Below are 20440 nucleotides of genomic sequence, written 5' to 3'. Positions count from 1 at the left end.
TCCTGTAAAATACAGAATCCTTCTTTGTCTGGAGACTAAACGCTGCGTTCAGTATTGTAACTGATACAGGACGCGCTTTGTTCTGTATTTTTATCAATGGGAGACGGGTGGTGTGTATGAAACAGAAGGAAACTGCTGCTACTGTGGGAATTAGAAAGCGTTTGGTTATTATATTAAGTAGTATTCACTTTTATTCTTAGTAACGGTGTGTGTGCGCTGGTTATAGCAGCATAACCTGTTTAATACACCGCTGTATGAGTAGCACAGTGGGTAGAGTGCGTTGTTGTTTTGCCTAAAATATGGTTCTGATTTATAATTATAAAGAATGAAAATAATAAATGTTTAACACCATAAATAAAACTTTTGTTCTCATGACTGTGCCCTTCAACGCACTCTACCCACTGTGCTACTCATACAGCGGTGTATTATCCAGGTTATGCTGCTATAACCAGCGCGCACACACCGTTACTAAGAATAAAAGTGAATACTACTTAATATAATAACCAAACGCTTTCTAATTCCCACAGTAGCAGCAGTTTCCTTCTGTTTCATACACACCACCCGTCTCCCATTGATAAAAATACAGAACAAAGCGCGTCCTGTATCAGTTACAATACTGAACCCCAGCTAACACAGAACGTTCCCGTAACGTAAGATTTTGGTTCCCCTATGGTTATTTTTAGGGAACCATCCCATAACGTTATGGGAACGTTCTATTTTCGTCAAAAATATTAGCGCTGTTCCCGGAACGTTCCGGGAACTATGAAACCTAACGTTCTCTCATGGTTTTATGAAAACTAACAGAGAACGTTATCTAAAAGTTGCCTTAAGGTTTTCTTTCTTATGTGTTTAAAGTAACGTTCCAGTAACGTTCCCGGAAGGTTTTCTTATGATCTTTAAAGTTTTTTGGTAGGAACTGTTAGGATGAATCTTTTGGTTCAAAAAGGTCCTGAAGAAAGCAGTCGAGAAGTCCAGAAAGTACTCTTTAAAACACTTTATTAAGTGTCAAAATAATCTGTGAATATACTGTATATCAGAGCTAAGCCGGCCGGCGCTCCTTACGTAAGAAAGAGGCCGAGCCTCTCTTCCCCGCCAGTTTTTAAACTCAGCTAGGCTCCTCCTCCTTTACTGCTGGTGGAGCCAATGAAGTGTGCTAACAAGCCCCGGGCTCTGCCTCCCCCCCCTTTCTGTAGGAGTCAGGGAGAGAGCTTAGCCGGCGACATGTTGAACAATAGACCATGTGGTCTGGATGTAATACTTCCCATATTAAATGTACGTTTTTATGTTCCGAAAAACCTAACAATCCCCCCCTTGAAAGCATCTTAATGCTTTCACAATAACTTTTAACTATAGGTTAGGTGTTTCTAGATCCCAGGAGATAAGGATAGCCGTCAGCAACCCCCCAATTTAACCCCTTCTGACTACATGGCCACTGGGCTGAATTTTATACAATAAAACGTTTCTAAAAATAAAAAGGCTACCAATTAAACTAAAGGAACCGTACCTATCGCAACAGCTCCTAACCCTAAAACAAACAAATAAACAAAAAAATAATAAAAACAGGAAATCAAAATAAAGTAATTTAAAAAATAGGAAATCAAAAAGAGAAGAAAAATAAAATAAACACAATGGGTGCGTGGCTTCTACAGGAAGTCCGTTCAGGTTGTCCTCCACCAGACGGAGCTGCAGATATTCAGAAGGGGCCCATAGCTCCTGTGTCTCTGCATGACTCCTAATGTCTTATGGATTCTCCCCTGTCGGTCTTACCTGTTTCCACAGCAGCACAAACATTTCCTAAAAGTACCAAACATATATACATTGTAAACAATCCTGAACTAACCCCTTGCGTTTTGTAGCTAAACTATGTGTGTTGCACTTAACTAGTGTTTTCAAAGATGGTCTATGTGTCTGCGAACTATATGTTTATGTTTTTGTCTCCTAGTCTAACTAAATTCTCCCCCCTCGTCTTGTTCCGCTCCGTTGATTCCGCTGGACTCTTCTTCCACATAGTCGGTTTTGTCGGGCTTTCTGCTGTGTTTAGTTCCCTGTAGCAGGTCCAGTTAGTGGCACTTCTGTCCCTTGGAGTGGGTCTTCCAGTCCCCTCAGTGTCTGCCTCTGCCAGTCCTTCCAAGTCTCCTTCCTTCATCACGGTGTGTGATCAGTAGTGCTGGTCCTCTCTCCTCATCTTGTCTGGTCGGTTTTGCCTTTAATTAAGCAGAGTTAGTAGCACTTATGCCGCTCGAAGTGGGTCTTCCGGCCCACCTTCAAGGGTATCCTCCTCATCATCATCTACATGATATCTCGACAAATCGGCCAACACCATCTGGATAACTGGTGGATCCTGCCCCCCTCTGCTTCCTCTACTCACTATATCTATTAAAAAATTTTCTATTAATACCCTGATGCACGGGATACCACAACAACATATCACTAAAATTACCAATCCTACGCATGCTGACATCACCAAACTCGCAATAACTTCCTTCCATGGCCCAAACATCCCTTCTAGCCACTTAACCCATTCATACACACATACAATCATACAACAGACAAACATATAAGCTACTTACCCAGCCCTCACTGCAGCCACCCCACTCCCAACATCAGGATACACGGCCACGGTGAGCTTAGACACCACTGCCGCAAGGCTTTCTGGGTAAAGCCCGTGCCAGACCCAGTGGCGACGCTACACTGCCCCCTCCCTAATGGTCAACCGTCCCGGTGACCCACTCACCAGCGTCTACTGGGTGGCTCCATGTCCGGACCGCACCCCATTACACTGCCGAGTCGCTCTTCCACCCACTGCTGGACCGGGCACCCTGCCCCTACAGCCACCTGGGCTAGCGCACTCCGACAGACCGGGCATATTGGCTCACCAAACCATCAGAGCCACCCAAACACCACGATCCCACTTCTGACACCAATGTGGCGCCGGCGAGTAAGGAAGGTTAGCGTCAGGGCCGCAAGTGAGCTGCCTTTGGCAGTTCATTCAGTGTTTTAGCGACAGACACCCATTCATACACACATCCCTTCTGAAAAATGTCCCCTGTTTATCGGTTCTGGTTTGTTGCTCCTGAAACAGGTGTAATTGTCTTTATAAGCTTTGATGTTGGTTGGGGTTGGTTCCTGAGTTAGTGGGTGAGACATGGATAAATTCTCTATGTGTTAAATTAGACATTTTAGACCGCTTTAAACAACCTTTCGAGCAAAATCTGTAACACGTATTAAGACAAAGATAAACTGGTTTTAACGAGACACACCCTAGAACAGAAGATTCCTGCCTAGTCGAAGAATACGAGTATTCTTTTAACATTCACTGGCACAACTCACTCGGTTGTCCAAACACAACTCAGACAAAAGAACGTAAACCTCAGTACAACAACAGTGTCTACTGGAAACAAACAATTACTTCACCGCGACCGACAATGGCCCTATGGAAACAAACGTATAGTTCAGGGCAATCGACAGTGATCCCCTGGAAACAAACAATTACTTCACCGCGACCGACAATGGCCCTATGGAAACAAACATATACTTCACCGCGACCGACAATGGCCCTATGGAAACAAACAATCACTTCACCGCGACCGACAATGGCCCTATGGAAACAAACATATACTTCAAGGCAATCGACAGTGATCCCCTGGAAACAAACAATTACTTCACCGCGACCGACAATGGCCCTATGGAAACAAACATATACTTCAAGGCAATCGACAGTGATCCCCTGGAAACAAACAGTCACTTCACCGCGACCGACAATGGTCCTATGGAAACAAACATATACTTCAAGGCAATCGACAGTGATCCCCTGGAAACAAACAATTACTTCACAACCCTTCCTGCTATATAAAATTCCACTTCAAACAGTTCAAACTGATCAGAGCAGAAGGTGCATACACATTACATCTAACATTTTCTACACTTATTCTACTTCATCATCGTCGCATGCTAGAGAGCCTTCAAATTTTCTAAATCACATTTTTTCCAATACAAATCACCAATCCACTATTTATTATTTTCTCTGCCATACTTAAAATAACAACAGCTCTGCTATATCAACTTCCATCAGTCCTACAAACCCCTGACTTATATTATTTATTCATTCAGATTTTTACCCCAACTTTTGGTCACTGGTACTAACACACCTCCTGCTTCTAACAATACAGACTACATTTCCCACAATCCAACAGACTCTCACATGACCATCTCCTGCTCCTAGTCAGCCAATCCCTCATGCTCATCATCACTAGCGCTTTGATCCACTTTGGCCATCTGAAATCACATTGAACTCTACTTAAACAGTTCCATTTAGTTAACTCACTGCAAAGTACTACCAACCTATACTATCTCTATTGTATTATTGTTACATCTCCCTACAAATGTCATTAACCCCACATCACTATGGTACCTGCATCCTTACTCTCACTAAAACACAAGCACTTGTAGCTCTTTCTAATTTACTCTTGTAACCAAAACTTTTTCTACACGAATTATTGTTATTCTAATACCTTACTGTAAAATACATCCAAAACCTCTATAAGATGTTACCGAACCCCTCACTTTTTATTATGGAACCCAGATCTTCAGGTGGATGTCTATTAAAACACACTACTGTCCCACACGGTCTTGAGATTTCACTGCATAACGTCTCCATCCAGTCTCACATCAGCTTTCCCTTCCTCTTGTCTGATGATGTCATTACTTTGGCATTCTGTACCTCAGCACCCCATATGCCTCTTGAACACTGCTTTACTCAAACATCAGAATGCAACAACAGCCATGACACACATCTGCAAGATCTGGTATTCACAATTTTTCCTCAACCCCCCGCTGGGTTGCTGTGTGTCTGTGAAACCTATGACCTGGGTCTCCAGTCACCCCCCTTCATGTACTTCTCTCCTAACAAGTTATTTTCTTCTCACTATTCCCTCAATCTTTAAATTGCACTCATCTATGATCATGCATAGTATTGCCACAAGGTTTACTGCACCACATTGAACCAATCTAACTTCTTCAATAAACTATATAATATAAAATGAGTGAGTTGACCTGATCAATTAGCTAGAAAAGATTCATCGGATACAACACAAGCATCAAATATTAACAATTGCCAATTAACAATTTCCAAAAAATATTACCAATTAAATTGAATCTTACCGGAGTCCGTGTAAGCAATTATATTTAATCTCCTGAGACCCGAGCTTTGATTTTTTCAATGCATTTTCCCTATTCCTTTTGTTTTTAACCTTATTAGTTGGGCGACACGGTGGCTCAGTGGGTAGTACCGTCGCACACTGTCACAGCAAAGAAGGTCCCCCCTCCGCGGAGCCCGCATGTTGTCGCGTGGGCTTTCCCCAGGTGCTCCGGTTTCCTCCCACAGTCCAAAGACATGCCAGCGAGGCGAACCAGAGACACTGAACTGTCCACGACTATGCCCGATATAACCTGAGCCGCTCCTGTCATAAATGTAACCAAAGTGCAAAACATAATGTCAAAATCTCAATAAAGAAACAAACAAACTTTATTAGTGTTCTAGTACTTTTGCTACCACTAGCTGGCAGACAAAAAATGTCCACTAATGGGAACAATCGGTCTAGGTTTAGCAGGTCAAGGAATAAGGCATAACAAAACCAAAATGTAATGTCCTCATATGTGAGGTAAGGCTGAAGATTACCTTCACCAGGCGTCCCTGAATCTGCATGCATATACGTACCTGAACCTGCATGCATATCCGTAGGTCTGCCAGTCCAGCTGCCCCAGCACAATGTATCACAGGATTTCATACACAAAGCGGCATATTAAACATAAATTCTTATTCCTGCCATAATACTCCCCCCTTTTTCAAATTTTACAATCAAATCTTGAAAATAAAATATTAAATAAACCTTCTAAATGTGTTTATCCTGTTGGAAAGCACAGAATTTTAAAGTTAGTTCAATCAAAGTCTGGTGTTAGCTGGACCTGTAAACAAATAATGTCGTTAGTGAGCAGTGGAAGGTGTGCAACAGCTTTGTCAGCAGTGTCACCTCTGGCATTGTCCTGTAAAATTGGAACAAAACTTTACTTAAATAGTTCCACTTAAATTGAATAGGAGGGACAATGACACAAAGTATCATTTGCTAAAATTTTAACTAAGCCCACTTGTTTCCTGTCTGTTGCAGCATCTCTGGATGCAAATCCTTTCACAAACATTTCCAATTCAGGATTCCTATCAGGCCCAGAAAAAATAGATAGAGTAATACAGTCATGATGTTCACCATCTCCTGCAATTAGTAAAAAGTGGTAGGATTAAGTACATTACAGCATTTGATAATAATGTTCAATTTTAGAAGTACACTGTAGTATTTATACAATCATTAACTTGATACGTGAGATGTTTTCCTTTCAGTTATAGAACATAATTTGGCACTAACCGAGTTAGATAAGTATAACCCTCAAGATCACCTATTATAACTACAGAAATAGTGGTACCTTCTGGCATTATTTCCAATTTAATTCAAGAGGCAAACAAATGATCACACCTCATAAGATTTATAGGGCTATGAAATCTCACTCTTTACAACTACACAATATTTTAGATATAGTAACATATTAGCTTTTACCTTTTACTTGTATTCAGCATTTGTACACAGTGAAAAACACGACCTCACTCTCAAATAAACATAAGCTTTGACAATATATAATCTAATATATCAACACATGTCTTAATCAGAGGTGGAAAGAGTACAAAAAATTGTATTCAAGTAAAAGTACTATTACTTTAATTAATCTTTACTTAATTACAAGTAAAGTTACTACTCTGAAAATCCACTCAAGCAAAAAGTAGAAAATAACTCATTTAAAATGTACTCACCGAGTAAACAGCAGGGGGTCTCCTCTGTGTAATGTAAACAGGAGTGGATACAAACCTCAACAGTAGTTTTTAATTCAAATGTAATAGAAGAAATGTTGTCCTTAACTCAAATGCAATAGAAGAAACATGTTGATACAACAATTAAAACAGTTAGGGATGTGTAATGCGTCATTTCAAAAGACATAAAACTTTTTCAAACTGTATAAACACTAGCGATGTGTCGCAAAATGATTCGAATCTATGAATCGGCTCTTCTAACCGAAACAAAGGAACCGACTCTTCCGGCAGTCGCCATGTAAACACGCGGCTCTTCAAAAGGAACCGAGACAAAAGACTCGACTCACTGTCGCAAAATTCGCTGCAGCAGTTTCACAGCCGCGATTTCTTTCGATTTTTTATTTTATTTATTTTGCTCGGTAACAGATGCTATTCAAAATGTAACAATTACTAATACAAAACATACTTAAGCAAAAGCAAAATTACAGTCTGTGAAATGTGCTTTAAAAACTACTGTGTTACAGTAACCAGTGCGATCAGAGCGGTAACACTAAGCACTGGATTCGTGTATGTATGTGTATTGATCGAATTTGTTTAAAATCATATCCCCGCTATTGAAACATTCCCCACTTGCGACATATTGATGTCGAATTATTGCCCAGCATTACCCCACACATTAAAACAAAAAACAATATAACAATCTCTCAACAATACATGCAAAGCTCCTAACACGATTAACAAGCGTTGGGTTAGTCAAAAATTTTTTAATCTTATTCACTATAACAACTCTGATTAAGGAGATTTTCCTTAACTATTTGTGTGAAAATGTCCTATGTCACACATGGATGAATTCCACTCTTTCCTGGTTTAAGAACCTTAAAGTTCAAGAGCGCTATCTACCTTAAAACACACTTAATAAGGTACCATAAATACTTCATCTTAACTCAGTTATCTTAAGATTATAAAAATAAAGTTGATTATAAAATTAACTGCAGCACTTACCCAATCCAGGCGTACAAAGACAAAGATAGCCGATGGACAAGATACGGCAAGCTGCTCACATGGAGCCAAAAAGGCGGATACACAAAAAAATACGCTCAGCTCTCCCAGAGCCAAAATGGTGGACAGACAGAAAACCACGCTCAGCTCTCCCAGAGCCAAAATGGTGGACAGACAGAAAACCACGCTCAGCTCTCTGGTCCAAAATGGCCGCCGAACAAAAGAAACCACGCTGCGCAACCCAGAGCCAAAATGGCGGACAGACAAAGCCACGTTGCGTTCTCAAGAAACAAAATGGCGGATAGACGGGAGACCACGTTGCATTCCCAAGACAAAATGGCGTACAGACAGAATGCCAAAATGGCGGACAGACAGAAAAACACGCGTGTGCAAGATGGCGGACAAACAAAAGGTTACATATAAATACGCACAGAAACACTGACAAACAAACTCCCGATGTACTGTTTTCGAACCAAATTTAGAATTTAAAGTAGTCTAATTAACCGAACTCCGTTCCCAAAACCGTCCAAGTCCGAATTCTAGGACAATCTTTTTCATAGAATCCCGTTTTTTTAAACTGCCAGACGCCTAAGATTTCCACGTTCAAATCATAGAACCCCGTTCTTTGAACTGCCAGGTAATAGATTTCCAACGTTTGCTCATTCATAGAATCCCGTTTTTTAAAACTGCCAGACCCTAGGTTTTACAACGCTCGAATTATAGAATCTCGTTTTTAAAACTGCCAGACCCTATTATTTCCAACGCTCGAATCATAGAATCTCGTTTTTAAAACTGCCAGACCCTATTATTTCCAACGCTCGAATCATAGAATCTCGTTTTTCAAACTGCCAGACTTCTAGATCCAACGCTCGAAAATTTTAGATCTATAGAATTAACCCAGTCCCAGACTCGTTAAAACTTAGATCTTTCGAATCACGCGCCCCTGCTTTTGAAACAGACAGACACGTTTCGCTCCAATGGTGTTCCGGGTGAAGCCTCTGCCGAACAGCCCTTTACCGTTTATTTTGCTCGGTCTGATTCAAACTCAGCAATCAGGAAACATAAATTTTTTAGCTCCAACATATATTCACAGTTTTAAACTATCTAATGATACTTTAGTAATTTAATCAGACACTTACGGATTCTGAGATTCACTTTCACACTCAGTACGCTAAATAATAAATGCATCTAATATATATACAGAGAACGTCTGTTTACCTTAAGCAGGCGCGCGCCTTGTACTGAGTACAAAAGATTTTTTCAGAATTCCTGGTCTTACCTCAGTCAGCTGAATTAATTCGATGCTATCCTCAGACCTCCTGAACCATCCTCTGGCTACCATTTGTTAGGATGAATCTTTTGGTTCAAAAAGGTCCTGAAGAAAGCAGTCGAGAAGTCCAGAAAGTACTCTTTAAAACACTTTATTAAGTGTAAAAATAATCTGTGAATATATATCAGAGCTAAGCCGGCCGGCGCTCCTTACTCCTGCAGTCTAGACACACCACGTAAGAAAGAGGCCGAACCTTTCTCCCCGCCAGTTTTTAAACTCAGCTAGGCTCCTCCTCCTTTACTGCTGGTGGAGCCAATGAAGTGTGCTAACAAGCCCCGGGCTCTGCCTTCCCCCCCCCTCTGTAGGAGTCAGGGAGAGAGCCTAGCCGGCGACATGTTGGACAGAAGACCATGCGGCCTGGATGTAAAACTTCCCATATTAAATGTACGTTTTTATGTTCCGAAAAACCTAACAATGGTCACAAGACATATACTATATTGCCTTAAGTATTCACTCACCTGCCTTCACACCTATATGAACTGGAGTGACGTATCATTCTTAATCCATAGGGTTTAATATGATGTCAGCCCACCCTTAGCAGCTATAACAGCTTCAACTCTTCTAGGAAGGCTTTCCACAAGGTTTAGGAGTGTGTTTATGGGAATTTTGACCATTCTTTCAGAAGCGCATTTGTGAGGTCAGACACTGATGTTGGACAAGAAGGTCTGGCTTGCAGTCTCAGCTCTAATTCATCCCAAAGGTGTTCTATCAAGTTGAGGTCAGGACTCTGTGAAGGCCAGTCGAGTTATTGCACACCAAACTCGCTCGTCCACGTCTTTATGCATTATCTCTGGTGCACAGTCATGTTGGAACAGGAAGGGACCATCCCCAAACTGGGAACACAAAGTTGGGAGCATGAAATTGTCCACAATCTCTTGGTATGCTGAAGCATTAAGATTTCCTTTCACTGGAACTAAGGGGCCAAGTCCAACTCCTGAAAAACACTGCCACACCATAATCCCCCCTCCACCACACTTTACACTCGGCACAATGCAGTCAGACAGGTACCGTTCTCCTGGCAACTGCCAAACCCAGACTCATCCATCGGGTTGCCAGATAGAGAAGCGTGATTCGTCACTCTATAGAACACGTCTCCACTGCTCTAGAGTCCAGTGGCGGTGTGCTCTACACCACTGCATCCGACGCATTGCATTATGCTTGGTGATGTAAGGCTTGGATGCAGCTGCTTGGCTGCATTCTATGAAGCTCTACACACTGTTCTTCAGCTAATCTGAAGGCCACATGAAGTTTGGAGGTCTGTAGCAATTGACTCTGCAGAAAATTGGCGACCTCTGTGCACTATGAGCCTCAGCTCTGTTATTTTACATGGCACTAACACTTCATGGCTGTTGTTCCCAATCGCTTCCACTTTGTTATAATAGCACTGACAGTCGATATTTCAGTACCATGCTGGAATTCACTGAGCTCCTGAGACCCATTCTTTCACTAAAACTTGTAGAAGCAGTCTGCATGCCTAGGTGCTTGATTTTATACACCTGTGGCCATGGAAGTGATTGGAACACCTTAATTCAATTATTTGGATGGGTGAGTGAATACTTTTGACAATTTCCTCAAATTAAACTGTGAAAAATCTGATATGATCATCGTAGGTCCTACAACCCTGGCAAAAACCACAAAAAATTTTCAAATTACCATTGATAATGACACTTTGTCTCCGTCTTCTAACATCCGAAATCTTGGTGTAATTTTTGATAGCAACCTCTCTTTTGACCGCCATGTAAATCACATCACCAAAACTGCTTTCTTTCATCTAAAAAACATAGCACGTCTACGTCCATCACTCTCCTTTTCTGCCGCCGAAACCTTGATTCATGCTTTTATTACATCCAGAATTGATTATTGCAATAGCATCCTTTATGGTACATCTAACAAAATCCTAAAAAAACTTCAGTATATCCAGAATTCAGCTGCTCGCCTCCTTACTCATACTCGCTCCCGTGATCATATTACACCTGTTCTCCAAAAACTTCATTGGCTTCCCGTTGCTCAACGCATTCAATTCTAAATTCTTCTATTCACTCACAAAGCTCTCCATAATCAGGCCCCATCCTACCTCACCGACCTGCTCCATCAGCACATTCCCTCCCGTAGCCTTCGCTCTTCTGAGGCTAACCTACTGTCCATACCCTCTAGGACCAAGCACCGGACCTGGGGTGACAGGGCCTTTTCCATAGCTGCTCCATCTTTATGGAATGCTCTCCCCAAACACCTACGAGATTGTCCTGACCTGTCCAAATTCAAGTCACTTCTCAAAACTCATCTATTCAAAATGGCATTTAACTTGTAACAACACGAAATAAATGCTTTTATTTTTGCTATTCTTTTTAATAGTTTTTATACTTAGATCACGACAGAAATGTGAAGTCCTAGATCCTAAAACTTGTAAAGTTTTCAGTTTCCTGATTGCATGTGAATCTGTCCTGTTTCTGTCTAATTTTAAGAAATTGTTCTATATTTGTTGTTCTCTCTCATAATTTAGCTAATTTTTTAATGAACTGTCTTATGCTGCTCTCTTTGTTTTTATCTTAATTATTCTTGATGTTGATGTACTATTTTGATTTTGTACTATGATTTGTATGGTGTATGTACGTATTTGTTTTGATTATTTGTCTTATGTAAAGCGTCTTTGAGTATCTTGAAAAGCGCTATATAAATAAAATGTATTATTATTATTATTAATATAGTGTATTAACCTTTCAAATGACATTTTTACAATTCTCCAAAAGTGCCAAAAGAGGGCAACATCACAAGAATTTTTTTTTTACCAAGATCTCATATTGCCATATCATAACTAATTTTTAACAGTTCTTTAAAAATGCCACAAGAAGGCAACATCACAATTTTTTCAACATGGTCACAAGATCTCGTATTATCATATCAAATAATTTTTTTTTTTTACAATTCTCCAAAAGTTCCACAAGAGGAGTTTGCATGTTCTCCCTTTGTCTGCATGGTTTTCCTCCTGGTGCTACTTTTTTTTTTTCCCATAAAGGGGTATTTAAGGACAAGATAACACGAAACTGGGATATTTGTGCCAAACAAACCCCCGAATTCCTAATTTATGTTGAAATTAAAGTTGTCCGGATTGTCAGATGTCAAAAAAACTGGTCTGTTTGAAATAAAAGCTGCTGGAACTCTGGTGTCACTATCCACAGTCTAGTGGGGATTCATCTTATGCCAAATTCACACTACACGACTTTTCAAGACATCAGGTCTCTGTACAGTTTACACTACACGACTGGATCTCTTGTAAACGGGAGTCTTTCAGGTCGGTGTGGCTTTCACACTACACGACTGATCTGTGATAGGGGGTCACACACTACACCATCTATCACCAACTGGAATCACAGGAGAGCCTCTCTGGTCTCCCAAACTACGTTTAGTCACGAAAACAAACGTGAGAAGTGATTAAAGGTTTAACCTTCCTGATAGGTTATGGGTCAAATTGACTCTGGTTTTAAACTATAAAAAAAAATACAGTTAAAAGTACTTTTTCAGGATGAAACTTGGCTTAATAAGTAAAAGCAACATATAAAATAAAAATGGTTTATTTCACATATTTGCAAAAACATTAAAACATTTTATATCAATTGCAGTTTTACAGGACAACGTATGTTAAAGTTTTTAATTCATGTCACATCCTTGTGAGGAATAAAGCAGTGTGTAGGGCCCGAATAGCTCTGTCGGTAGAGCATCAGACTTTTAATCTGTGGGTCCAGGGTTCAAGTCCCTGTTCAGGTGAGTTGTTCCTTACTACAGTAAGCACTAATGTCCTGTACAACGTGGTTTATTTAGAAAGTTAAAAGATTTGTACTTAGTGAGATATATCTAATTGAAATAGCATGTACTTGATCTAGTTGTACTTGAAATAATTGTACACCCAGCTGTTTCAAACACACTGTAGTAAATAGAGGACAGTTTAAATCTACATTTATGTGTAGCCTAATAATGCACTGAGTTCTAGATATTAATACCTACATATATTTTATGTTGAATTACATGCATCATGATTTCAGTTCTTGCTTCACAGAGCCGCTTTGTTATTGCACTGCACTAAACAGTTGGTATATCCTGCACTATTTTAGGCCTTACATAATGCAGCATCAATTCTGTTAGTACATTACAATTTAAAAAGGGTAAAAGAGGGTTCTTTTTAAAGGGAATTAGCTCAAATGGTAGAGCGCTCGCTTAGCATATGAGAGGTAGCGGGATCGATGCCCGCATTCTCCAGTAAAGAAAAATTATGATCATTTAAGGGCATCATGTAATATGAAAGTCGTTGTGTCATTGCTCACTGAAACGCAGCATTAAAAATTATGTCAATCTGTAAGTGTTACAATGACATTAACGCTCTGTATTCATTCAAATCATTTGTTGAAGACCATTTTTGATTTTTAAATTGACAAACACGCAATAACTTATAATATATAAAATATATAATATATAATATATATCTAAGTAGAGGTACGTGACTTGTTGATGTTTTTTTTTCTTTTTATCCAGGGAAACGCTTTGTAAAAGATGAACAGCTGAAACTCACGACATTCCCTAAACTGATCTATTTCAGTCATGGTTTTTATCTAATTCGCTTATGACACTTGTTAACACTTGTTAGCTATCGTTGCGGCTGAAACACATGAATTTTTAAATTAGAACAGACATCATTGTGAATACGGTTGTTTTGACTTGTTCTGACTAACATTAAATGTTCTTCTTATTATCATCATTATTATTCTAAATTATTATGTTCATTTTTTATTTTTTTTTATTTGTTCTTTCAGCTACATGACAGTTAAGCACCCTGGACTCGACCTAGTCCTGCTTGGTAGCTGTGTTTTACTTCGCACTAAACAGCCTATTTTTCTAGTAGAAAAGGAAGCTCACATCCGCTTATAAATGCATGTGGAAAACACCAAGGCTTTGTTTGCTCTTTTCAGTCTGTGTCTACAAGAAGATCGGGTTTCCTCGGCATATTTTTACGTGTAATAAGATGTGAAATGTGCGCTGCGTCGCTTTACGCATCAGGAGCGGTGTGCTGTTTTAGCAGAACACAAGGAAACAGAGCATCGTTAGGTTCCCTTTGCGGGCTTTTACATGAACGAGAGAACTTATGTTCGGCCGACGTGCACTTTATTACCTCGTATTTTATATCAGGACTTGTATTTTAATCATTATTTGCCATGAGAAAACACAAGTGCGCATGTGTCACGGAAGCACACAGACGCTGCGCTGGTCGAGTTGAGTCTACACAGTTCTCATGTGTGCTATAAAGCCCCGCCCCCTCTCGTAAGAGGGAGGAGTCTCTGTACAACAGAGCACAGCGCTTCACTCGCTCTTTCTTAGCGCCGTTTTAGCTCCAACAACGATGGTAGAAGAAGCTCCAGCACCGGCCAGCTCGGCCCCCGCCAAGGCTCCTAAAAAGAAGACCGCGGCCAAACCCAAGAAAGCGGGTCCCAGCGTCGGCGAGCTGATCGTCAAAGCTGTTTCCGCTTCCAAGGAGCGGAGCGGCGTGTCCCTGGCTGCCCTGAAGAAAGCTCTGTCTGCAGGTGGATACGACGTGGAGAAGAACAACTCCCGCGTCAAACTCGCCGTCAAAAGCCTGGTGACCAAGGGCACCGGCGCCTCAGGCTCTTTCAAGCTCAACAAGAAGCAGACCGAGGCGAAGAAGCCCGCGGCCAAAAAAGCCGCCGCTCCTAAAGTGAAAAAGGCCGCAAAGAAACCCGCCGCTGCAAAGAAGCCCAAGAAGGTATCAGCCAAGAAGCCCGCCGCTAAGAAGTCCCCCAAGAAGGTCAAGAAACCCGCTGCTGCCGCTAAGAAAGCCACCAAGAGCCCCAAGAAGGCTAAGAAGCCGGCGACCCCCAAGAAGGCAGCCAAGAGTCCTAAAAAAGCCAAGGCAGCCAAACCTAAGACCGCTAAGCCCAAAGCGGCCAAGGCCAAAAAAGCTGCACCCAAGAAGAAGTAAACATGTTCCTGTTTTATTACTTTTATTTTCTTAAAACAGCTCTTTTAAGAGCCACCTATTTCCTCCCATAAAGAGTCGCGTTTCCTAAACACATACATACATATAAGCATGCATGCAAACATACAACTATTCATACATGCATCCATCCATACATACATATTTTGTGGAGAGAGTGATAAGCAAGGAGTTAAAAACACTAAGTATGACTGGTCCTGTTTTATGTGTAATAATAATTTTGTCACACATCCCCATAAAACTGTCCGTATAAATGTGTATATGTATGTGCACTCACGTATATGAGCTCCTTATATAATGTAATTGTTAGTGTAAATGTTACTGTGACATAATATAATGTAATTGTTGCTAAAAAGAAGCTTTTCTATATCATACATTACATGGGCGGGAGAACGGAGGAGAAGAGAGGGGGGGCAATATGTGAGGGGGCGTGTATGTGTTTCCCTGAGACATGACGGCGCGTTTAGGATTGGCTCAGCTGCGCCTTCGCTCTAAGCCAATAGAAGAGAGGCCAGTTTGCCTATATAATACCGCTTCGAGCTCTCCCTCGGTTTACTTCAGTTTTGTTCCACGAACACATCTGATCATCGAAATGAGTGGACGCGGAAAGATGTAATGTGATTGAATTTTGTTAAATAAAATTATTTAAAAAAGAAAGACCGGTGGTAAGGCTAGGGCTAAGGCCAAGACTCGCTCATCCCGTGCCGGCCTTCAGTTCCCTGTGGGCCGTGTTCACAGACTGCTACGTAAGGGTAATTACGCCGAGCGTGTGGGAGCTGGTGCTCCTGTCTACTTGGCTGCCGTGTTGGAGTATCTGACCGCTGAAATCCTCGAGTTGGCTGGTAACGCCGCCAGAGATAACAAGAAGTCTCGTATCATCCCTCGTCATCTGCAGTTGGCCGTGCGTAACGACGAGGAGTTGAACAGACTGCTTGGAGGTGTAACCATCGCTCAGGGCGGTGTGCTGCCTAACATCCAGGCTGTTCTGTTGCCCAAGAAGACCGAGAAAGGAGCCAAGGCCAAGTAAAGTCGCTCTCGTGTTATAACCAAAAGGCTCTTTTAAGACCCATTTCCACAGAAAAAGTGCAATTTCCCCAGATAATGTGTTAACAAAACAAATGTAATATCGTTGTTCATAGAATCACACGTTGTAAAACATGATTTATCACATGGTAAAATTAAATCAATATTTACGATTAGATTTTTTCCCTATCTATCTTATCTTTACATATGTCCCTATATATGTATACATAAGTGAAGTTATAGATCACTTGCAGTAGCAAAACCAACAATATAGACGATTAAAAGTGGTGCAACAAACGTGTTTGTGTAATAAACATGGAACAAAAAAAATAATAATAATACTAATAATAAGCAAAATGAACGAAATAATCAATAATATATTTTTTTAGAAAGTTATATACTTCAAATGCGATTGTAGGCTGTGTTTTAAAAGCACAAAGAAAGAAAGGAAAGTATTATAAATCCCGCCAACAGCATAGAGGAAATACTATGTATTCGGCAGAACGCCGACCAGTAAGCGACATTTGACGTAAGCACGTTCGTCCAATGAGAAAAGAGCGTCATCAAGACGCCCAATGAGCGCAGAGCGGCTCTGGTACTTAAATTGAGCGTGTTGGACGGGCTAACATATTCTGTCGGAAGACAAACTGCAACCCATTTCATGCCATTTTCTTGAAAACTAACAAAGGGGAGAATGTATACATTTATATATAAATAAATTGACAAATTTTATGATGTAAGCCGACAATGAGCTTCCCCTCTTTGAAAGACCAGCAGCCGCCACTGAGATATATATATATATATATATATATATATATATATATATATATATACATACATACTACACATGTCCCTCAGTCACTATCCATGGCTTAATGGTCCGAATTGCAGTGTCCAAAACCAGTATATTTTCTACCTATGCGATATATTGGAAATGGGAATGTCAGATCTCAGGTTTGGAGCGAGGTAGGACTTCCAAATCTGCGTTCCTCTCTAAGTCTCCACCTCCCCAACCTATGGTGCAAGTTTGAAAAAGATCAGAGAAACAAATAAAAAATCTCTTAAGGGTTTTGGTCATACTATACTGGTTTTGGACCAAATAAAAATAAAAATAAACTCATACCATTTCCAATATAATAAAGGCATGACAAATATACAGCTTTTGGACAGTGAAAAGTCATCCCATTTGCAATATATTGAATACTTGAGTGGGGTCCCATAAGCAGCATACAGTAGTGAAGGCCCAAATGCTTAATTTTCACACTTCCCAAGGGTCTACAGACACGAAACACATACCAATGGATTCGTCTTGATGAGTAGATGTCATTTGACACCAGAAACGGCAGCTAATTCCGCTGGAAATTGCCGAAAATCGCCCCGTTTTTTATTATTTTTTTTACTAAATTAACATGTTTATCGGGCACTTTGTTGGACAAATTTGGTACCCATGCACTCGGGAGGACTCCTAGATTACGATTCAATCGAGTCCCGGTGTCTGTGTTTGACTGTTTATTCCCGCCAAGCCTATGAGGCCTACGTTAGCAACCGAATGCTAATGACACTCGTTTTTCATACTTCCCGGTGGTCAACATGCAAGATACACATATCAATAGATTTATCTCGATGAGTAGATGCTGTTTGACACCAGCAGCTTGAGCTAACTCCACGGGAAATCGCGGAAAATCGCCCCGTTTTTATAACGTTTAGCTACTAAATTAACATGTTTATTGGGCACTTAGGTAGACAAATTTGGTATGGTTACACTCGGGAAAACTCGTAGTTTGTAATGCAAACAAGTTTTGTTGTCCTAGAGGTTCTGGAACCTTTAGAAATGGTTCAAAGTCAGGCAAAAGAAACACAGGAAGGCCTTAAAAATGTTCAAGTGGACCTAGGGCTTCCAGATTTTTCACACTGCTTCTAGAGGTGTCCACAGCCCACACATTCGAGTTTTGAGTCGATCGGACCTTTCAAAGCAGTGTTACATAGAGCGTGTAAGAATCTGAATGGGAATAAATTGGGATTTGGACGTGTCCAAACGGGGTAGCAAGGTCCGATGGGTCCGAAATTTTGGCGACATTGTCGACATAGGCTCCAGATAAACATACTCAAATTTGGAAGCGTTCGGGCATTCCGAAGTATTTTTTATTGGGGCAACGATTCGAGCAAAATCCATGCAGACTTGCACCTTGGCCTTATGCCTTTCTCAGTGAAGGAGGAGAAATACTGAAAGGCCTTAAAAATCTTCATGTGGACCTAGAGCTTTCAGATTTTTCAGACTACTTCTAGAGGTGTTGACTGCCCACATAGTTGAGTTTTAAGTCAAACGGCCCAAGTGGTGTCCAAAAAGTTATTATGGGATTTGAATGGGAATATATTGGAATTGGAACGTGTCCAAACAGGCTCTAGAAAGGTCAGACGAGTCCGAAATTTCGGCTACATTGTCATCAGAGGCTCTAGATAAACATACTCAAATTTGGAACCGTTCAGGCATTCCAAAGTATTTTTTATCTGGACAACGATTCGAGCAAAATCCATGCAGACTTGCCATGTTTTCTTAAGGTCAGCACTTAGAATTTCACGTACTAAACTTTACTAAAGCCCCTGGGAGAACTGCAAATCCTTTTTAGGTGCTGGGTCAACCACGAAAGGTACTTCAGACAAAGATGACACTCAACGATACCCATTTTCAAAGGCTGCTTCTCAGATTAAAACTGAACACACATATAAAAAGAGTTGTTGCATCCGAAAAGATGTATTTACAAACACACGACAATCTTCTTCTTCTCCTGGGCCTTTGTCCCGCTCGGTTGCGGGGTCAGCTCTTCGGTGGATCATGATCCGCACATCGATTTGGCACAGTTTTTACGCCGGATGCCCTTCCTGGCACGACCCTCCCTATTTTATCCGGGCTTGGGACCGGCACTACAATGCACTGGTTTGTGCATCTAGCGGCTAGGTATCTATAGGACAATTCAGTGTTTCCAATTAGCCTGGTGGCATGTCTTTGGACTGTGGGAGGAAACCGGAGCACCCAGAGGAAACCCACGCGAACACGGGGAGAACATGCAAACTCTGCACAGAAAGGACCCGGACCGCCCCACCTTGGGATTGAACCCAGGACCTTCTTGTTGTGAGGCGACAGTGCTACCCACTAAGCCACCGTGCCGCCCTACAAACACATGACAATAATTAGCCAAAAATGCAACACGGGTCATTCCCATGCATATGTCCATGTTTTTCCACTGCCCCTTTTTATATCAACCATTTCTAGCATGTTCTTTTGTCAAAGCATCTATGTTACACCCAATTCTGATGAGGCCGGACTGACCCATGGGTCCAAGCCCTTTCACATCCTGATTACCCTTATTTGACTGACTGAAAAGCTGACCAAGTGAAACTCTTTAGTCATTTTGAGTGACTTGATCACTATTTATCAACTCTTCAGAGCTGTGATCCAAGAGCTTGCCAATGCATCACAGCCACCCGATAGATATCTAGCATGGTAAATATCTGTACCTATCAGTGGGTGGTGAATAACCATCAAACCAACCTAGGTTAAATGTACAGTATTCACACATCAGGGTATTTCATGTTTTTTTTAAATAAATGAGCAGGAAAATGTCCACTGAGGAGGACATTGGTCTAGTGATCAACTGGATTAAGTTGGCTGTTTTTTTGGTTGTAAACAGCCAACTCCCTGCTTTCTGACATTTTTCATCTTCTGCTTTGAATATCCTTGCAGCTCCAGTTGAATTATGGGATAGATTAACGATTAACGTGCTTGGTTCTCATACTTTAAAATGTTTGACGATGCAGTTCCACATCTGGGGATTTTTTGTATGTACTGTTTAATTAATACTACTGCTTTCATTTACTGTTATGTATACATATACAACAGTAATAATCAAATTACATTGACATTTATGGCATTTGGCAGACGCTCTTATCCAGAGCGACTTACATTTATGCAATTTTTTTACATTTATGCAGGACTGGGTGTGGGGGAGGGGCAAGAACATAAGCTTTCCAAGTAAACTTCAGGATCAGGTTTTCTCTTTTCAAATTGAATGACAGAGCACAAATATTCAAATCACACTATAAAGATGTCCTACATGTTATATAAATACATAATACGCAGTGGTTTGGGCACAGCTAGGTGAATTCCATATTTTGTTATTGGTTTAAACGTCTTAATGTCTCTTCTATGGGATAGAAATTTGAACAATATTTTTTCTGT

At 40.8% G+C, this 20440-nt stretch overlaps 2 protein-coding genes across 2 annotated transcripts; both read left to right on the top strand.

Moving 5' to 3' along the window:
* Positions 1 to 14527: 14527 nt before the first annotated feature.
* On the top strand, positions 14528 to 15223 carry LOC134328888 (histone H1-like). Its single transcript, XM_063010121.1, has one exon. It carries the CDS (start codon positions 14569 to 14571, stop codon positions 15163 to 15165), a length of 597 nt encoding a protein of 198 aa, XP_062866191.1. The 5' UTR covers positions 14528 to 14568; the 3' UTR covers positions 15166 to 15223.
* Positions 15224 to 15631: 408 nt separating this feature from the next.
* Positions 15632 to 16335, top strand: LOC134328381 (histone H2A-like). The gene is made up of 2 exons (XM_063009485.1): positions 15632 to 15690; positions 15835 to 16335. Exons 1-2 carry the CDS (start codon positions 15632 to 15634, stop codon positions 16205 to 16207), a joined length of 432 nt encoding a protein of 143 aa, XP_062865555.1. The 3' UTR covers positions 16208 to 16335.
* The last annotated feature ends 4105 nt before the right edge of the window (positions 16336 to 20440 follow it).

This window comes from Trichomycterus rosablanca, chromosome 15, assembly GCF_030014385.1.
Source record: "Trichomycterus rosablanca isolate fTriRos1 chromosome 15, fTriRos1.hap1, whole genome shotgun sequence".
Taxonomy (NCBI): domain Eukaryota; kingdom Metazoa; phylum Chordata; class Actinopteri; order Siluriformes; family Trichomycteridae; genus Trichomycterus; species Trichomycterus rosablanca.
This window is presented reverse-complemented; position numbering and strand designations above follow the sequence as displayed.

Coding starts and splice junctions, on each gene's coding strand:
- LOC134328381 (XM_063009485.1), top strand. CDS start 15,632: ATGACGGCGCGTTTAGGATTGGCTCAGCTGCGCCTTCGCTCTAAGCCA. Junction 15,691..15,834: donor TCTAAGCCAATAGAAGAGAG/GCCAGTTTGCCT, acceptor TATTTAAAAAAG/AAAGACCGGTGGTAAGGCTA.
- LOC134328888 (XM_063010121.1), top strand. CDS start 14,569: ATGGTAGAAGAAGCTCCAGCACCGGCCAGCTCGGCCCCCGCCAAGGCT.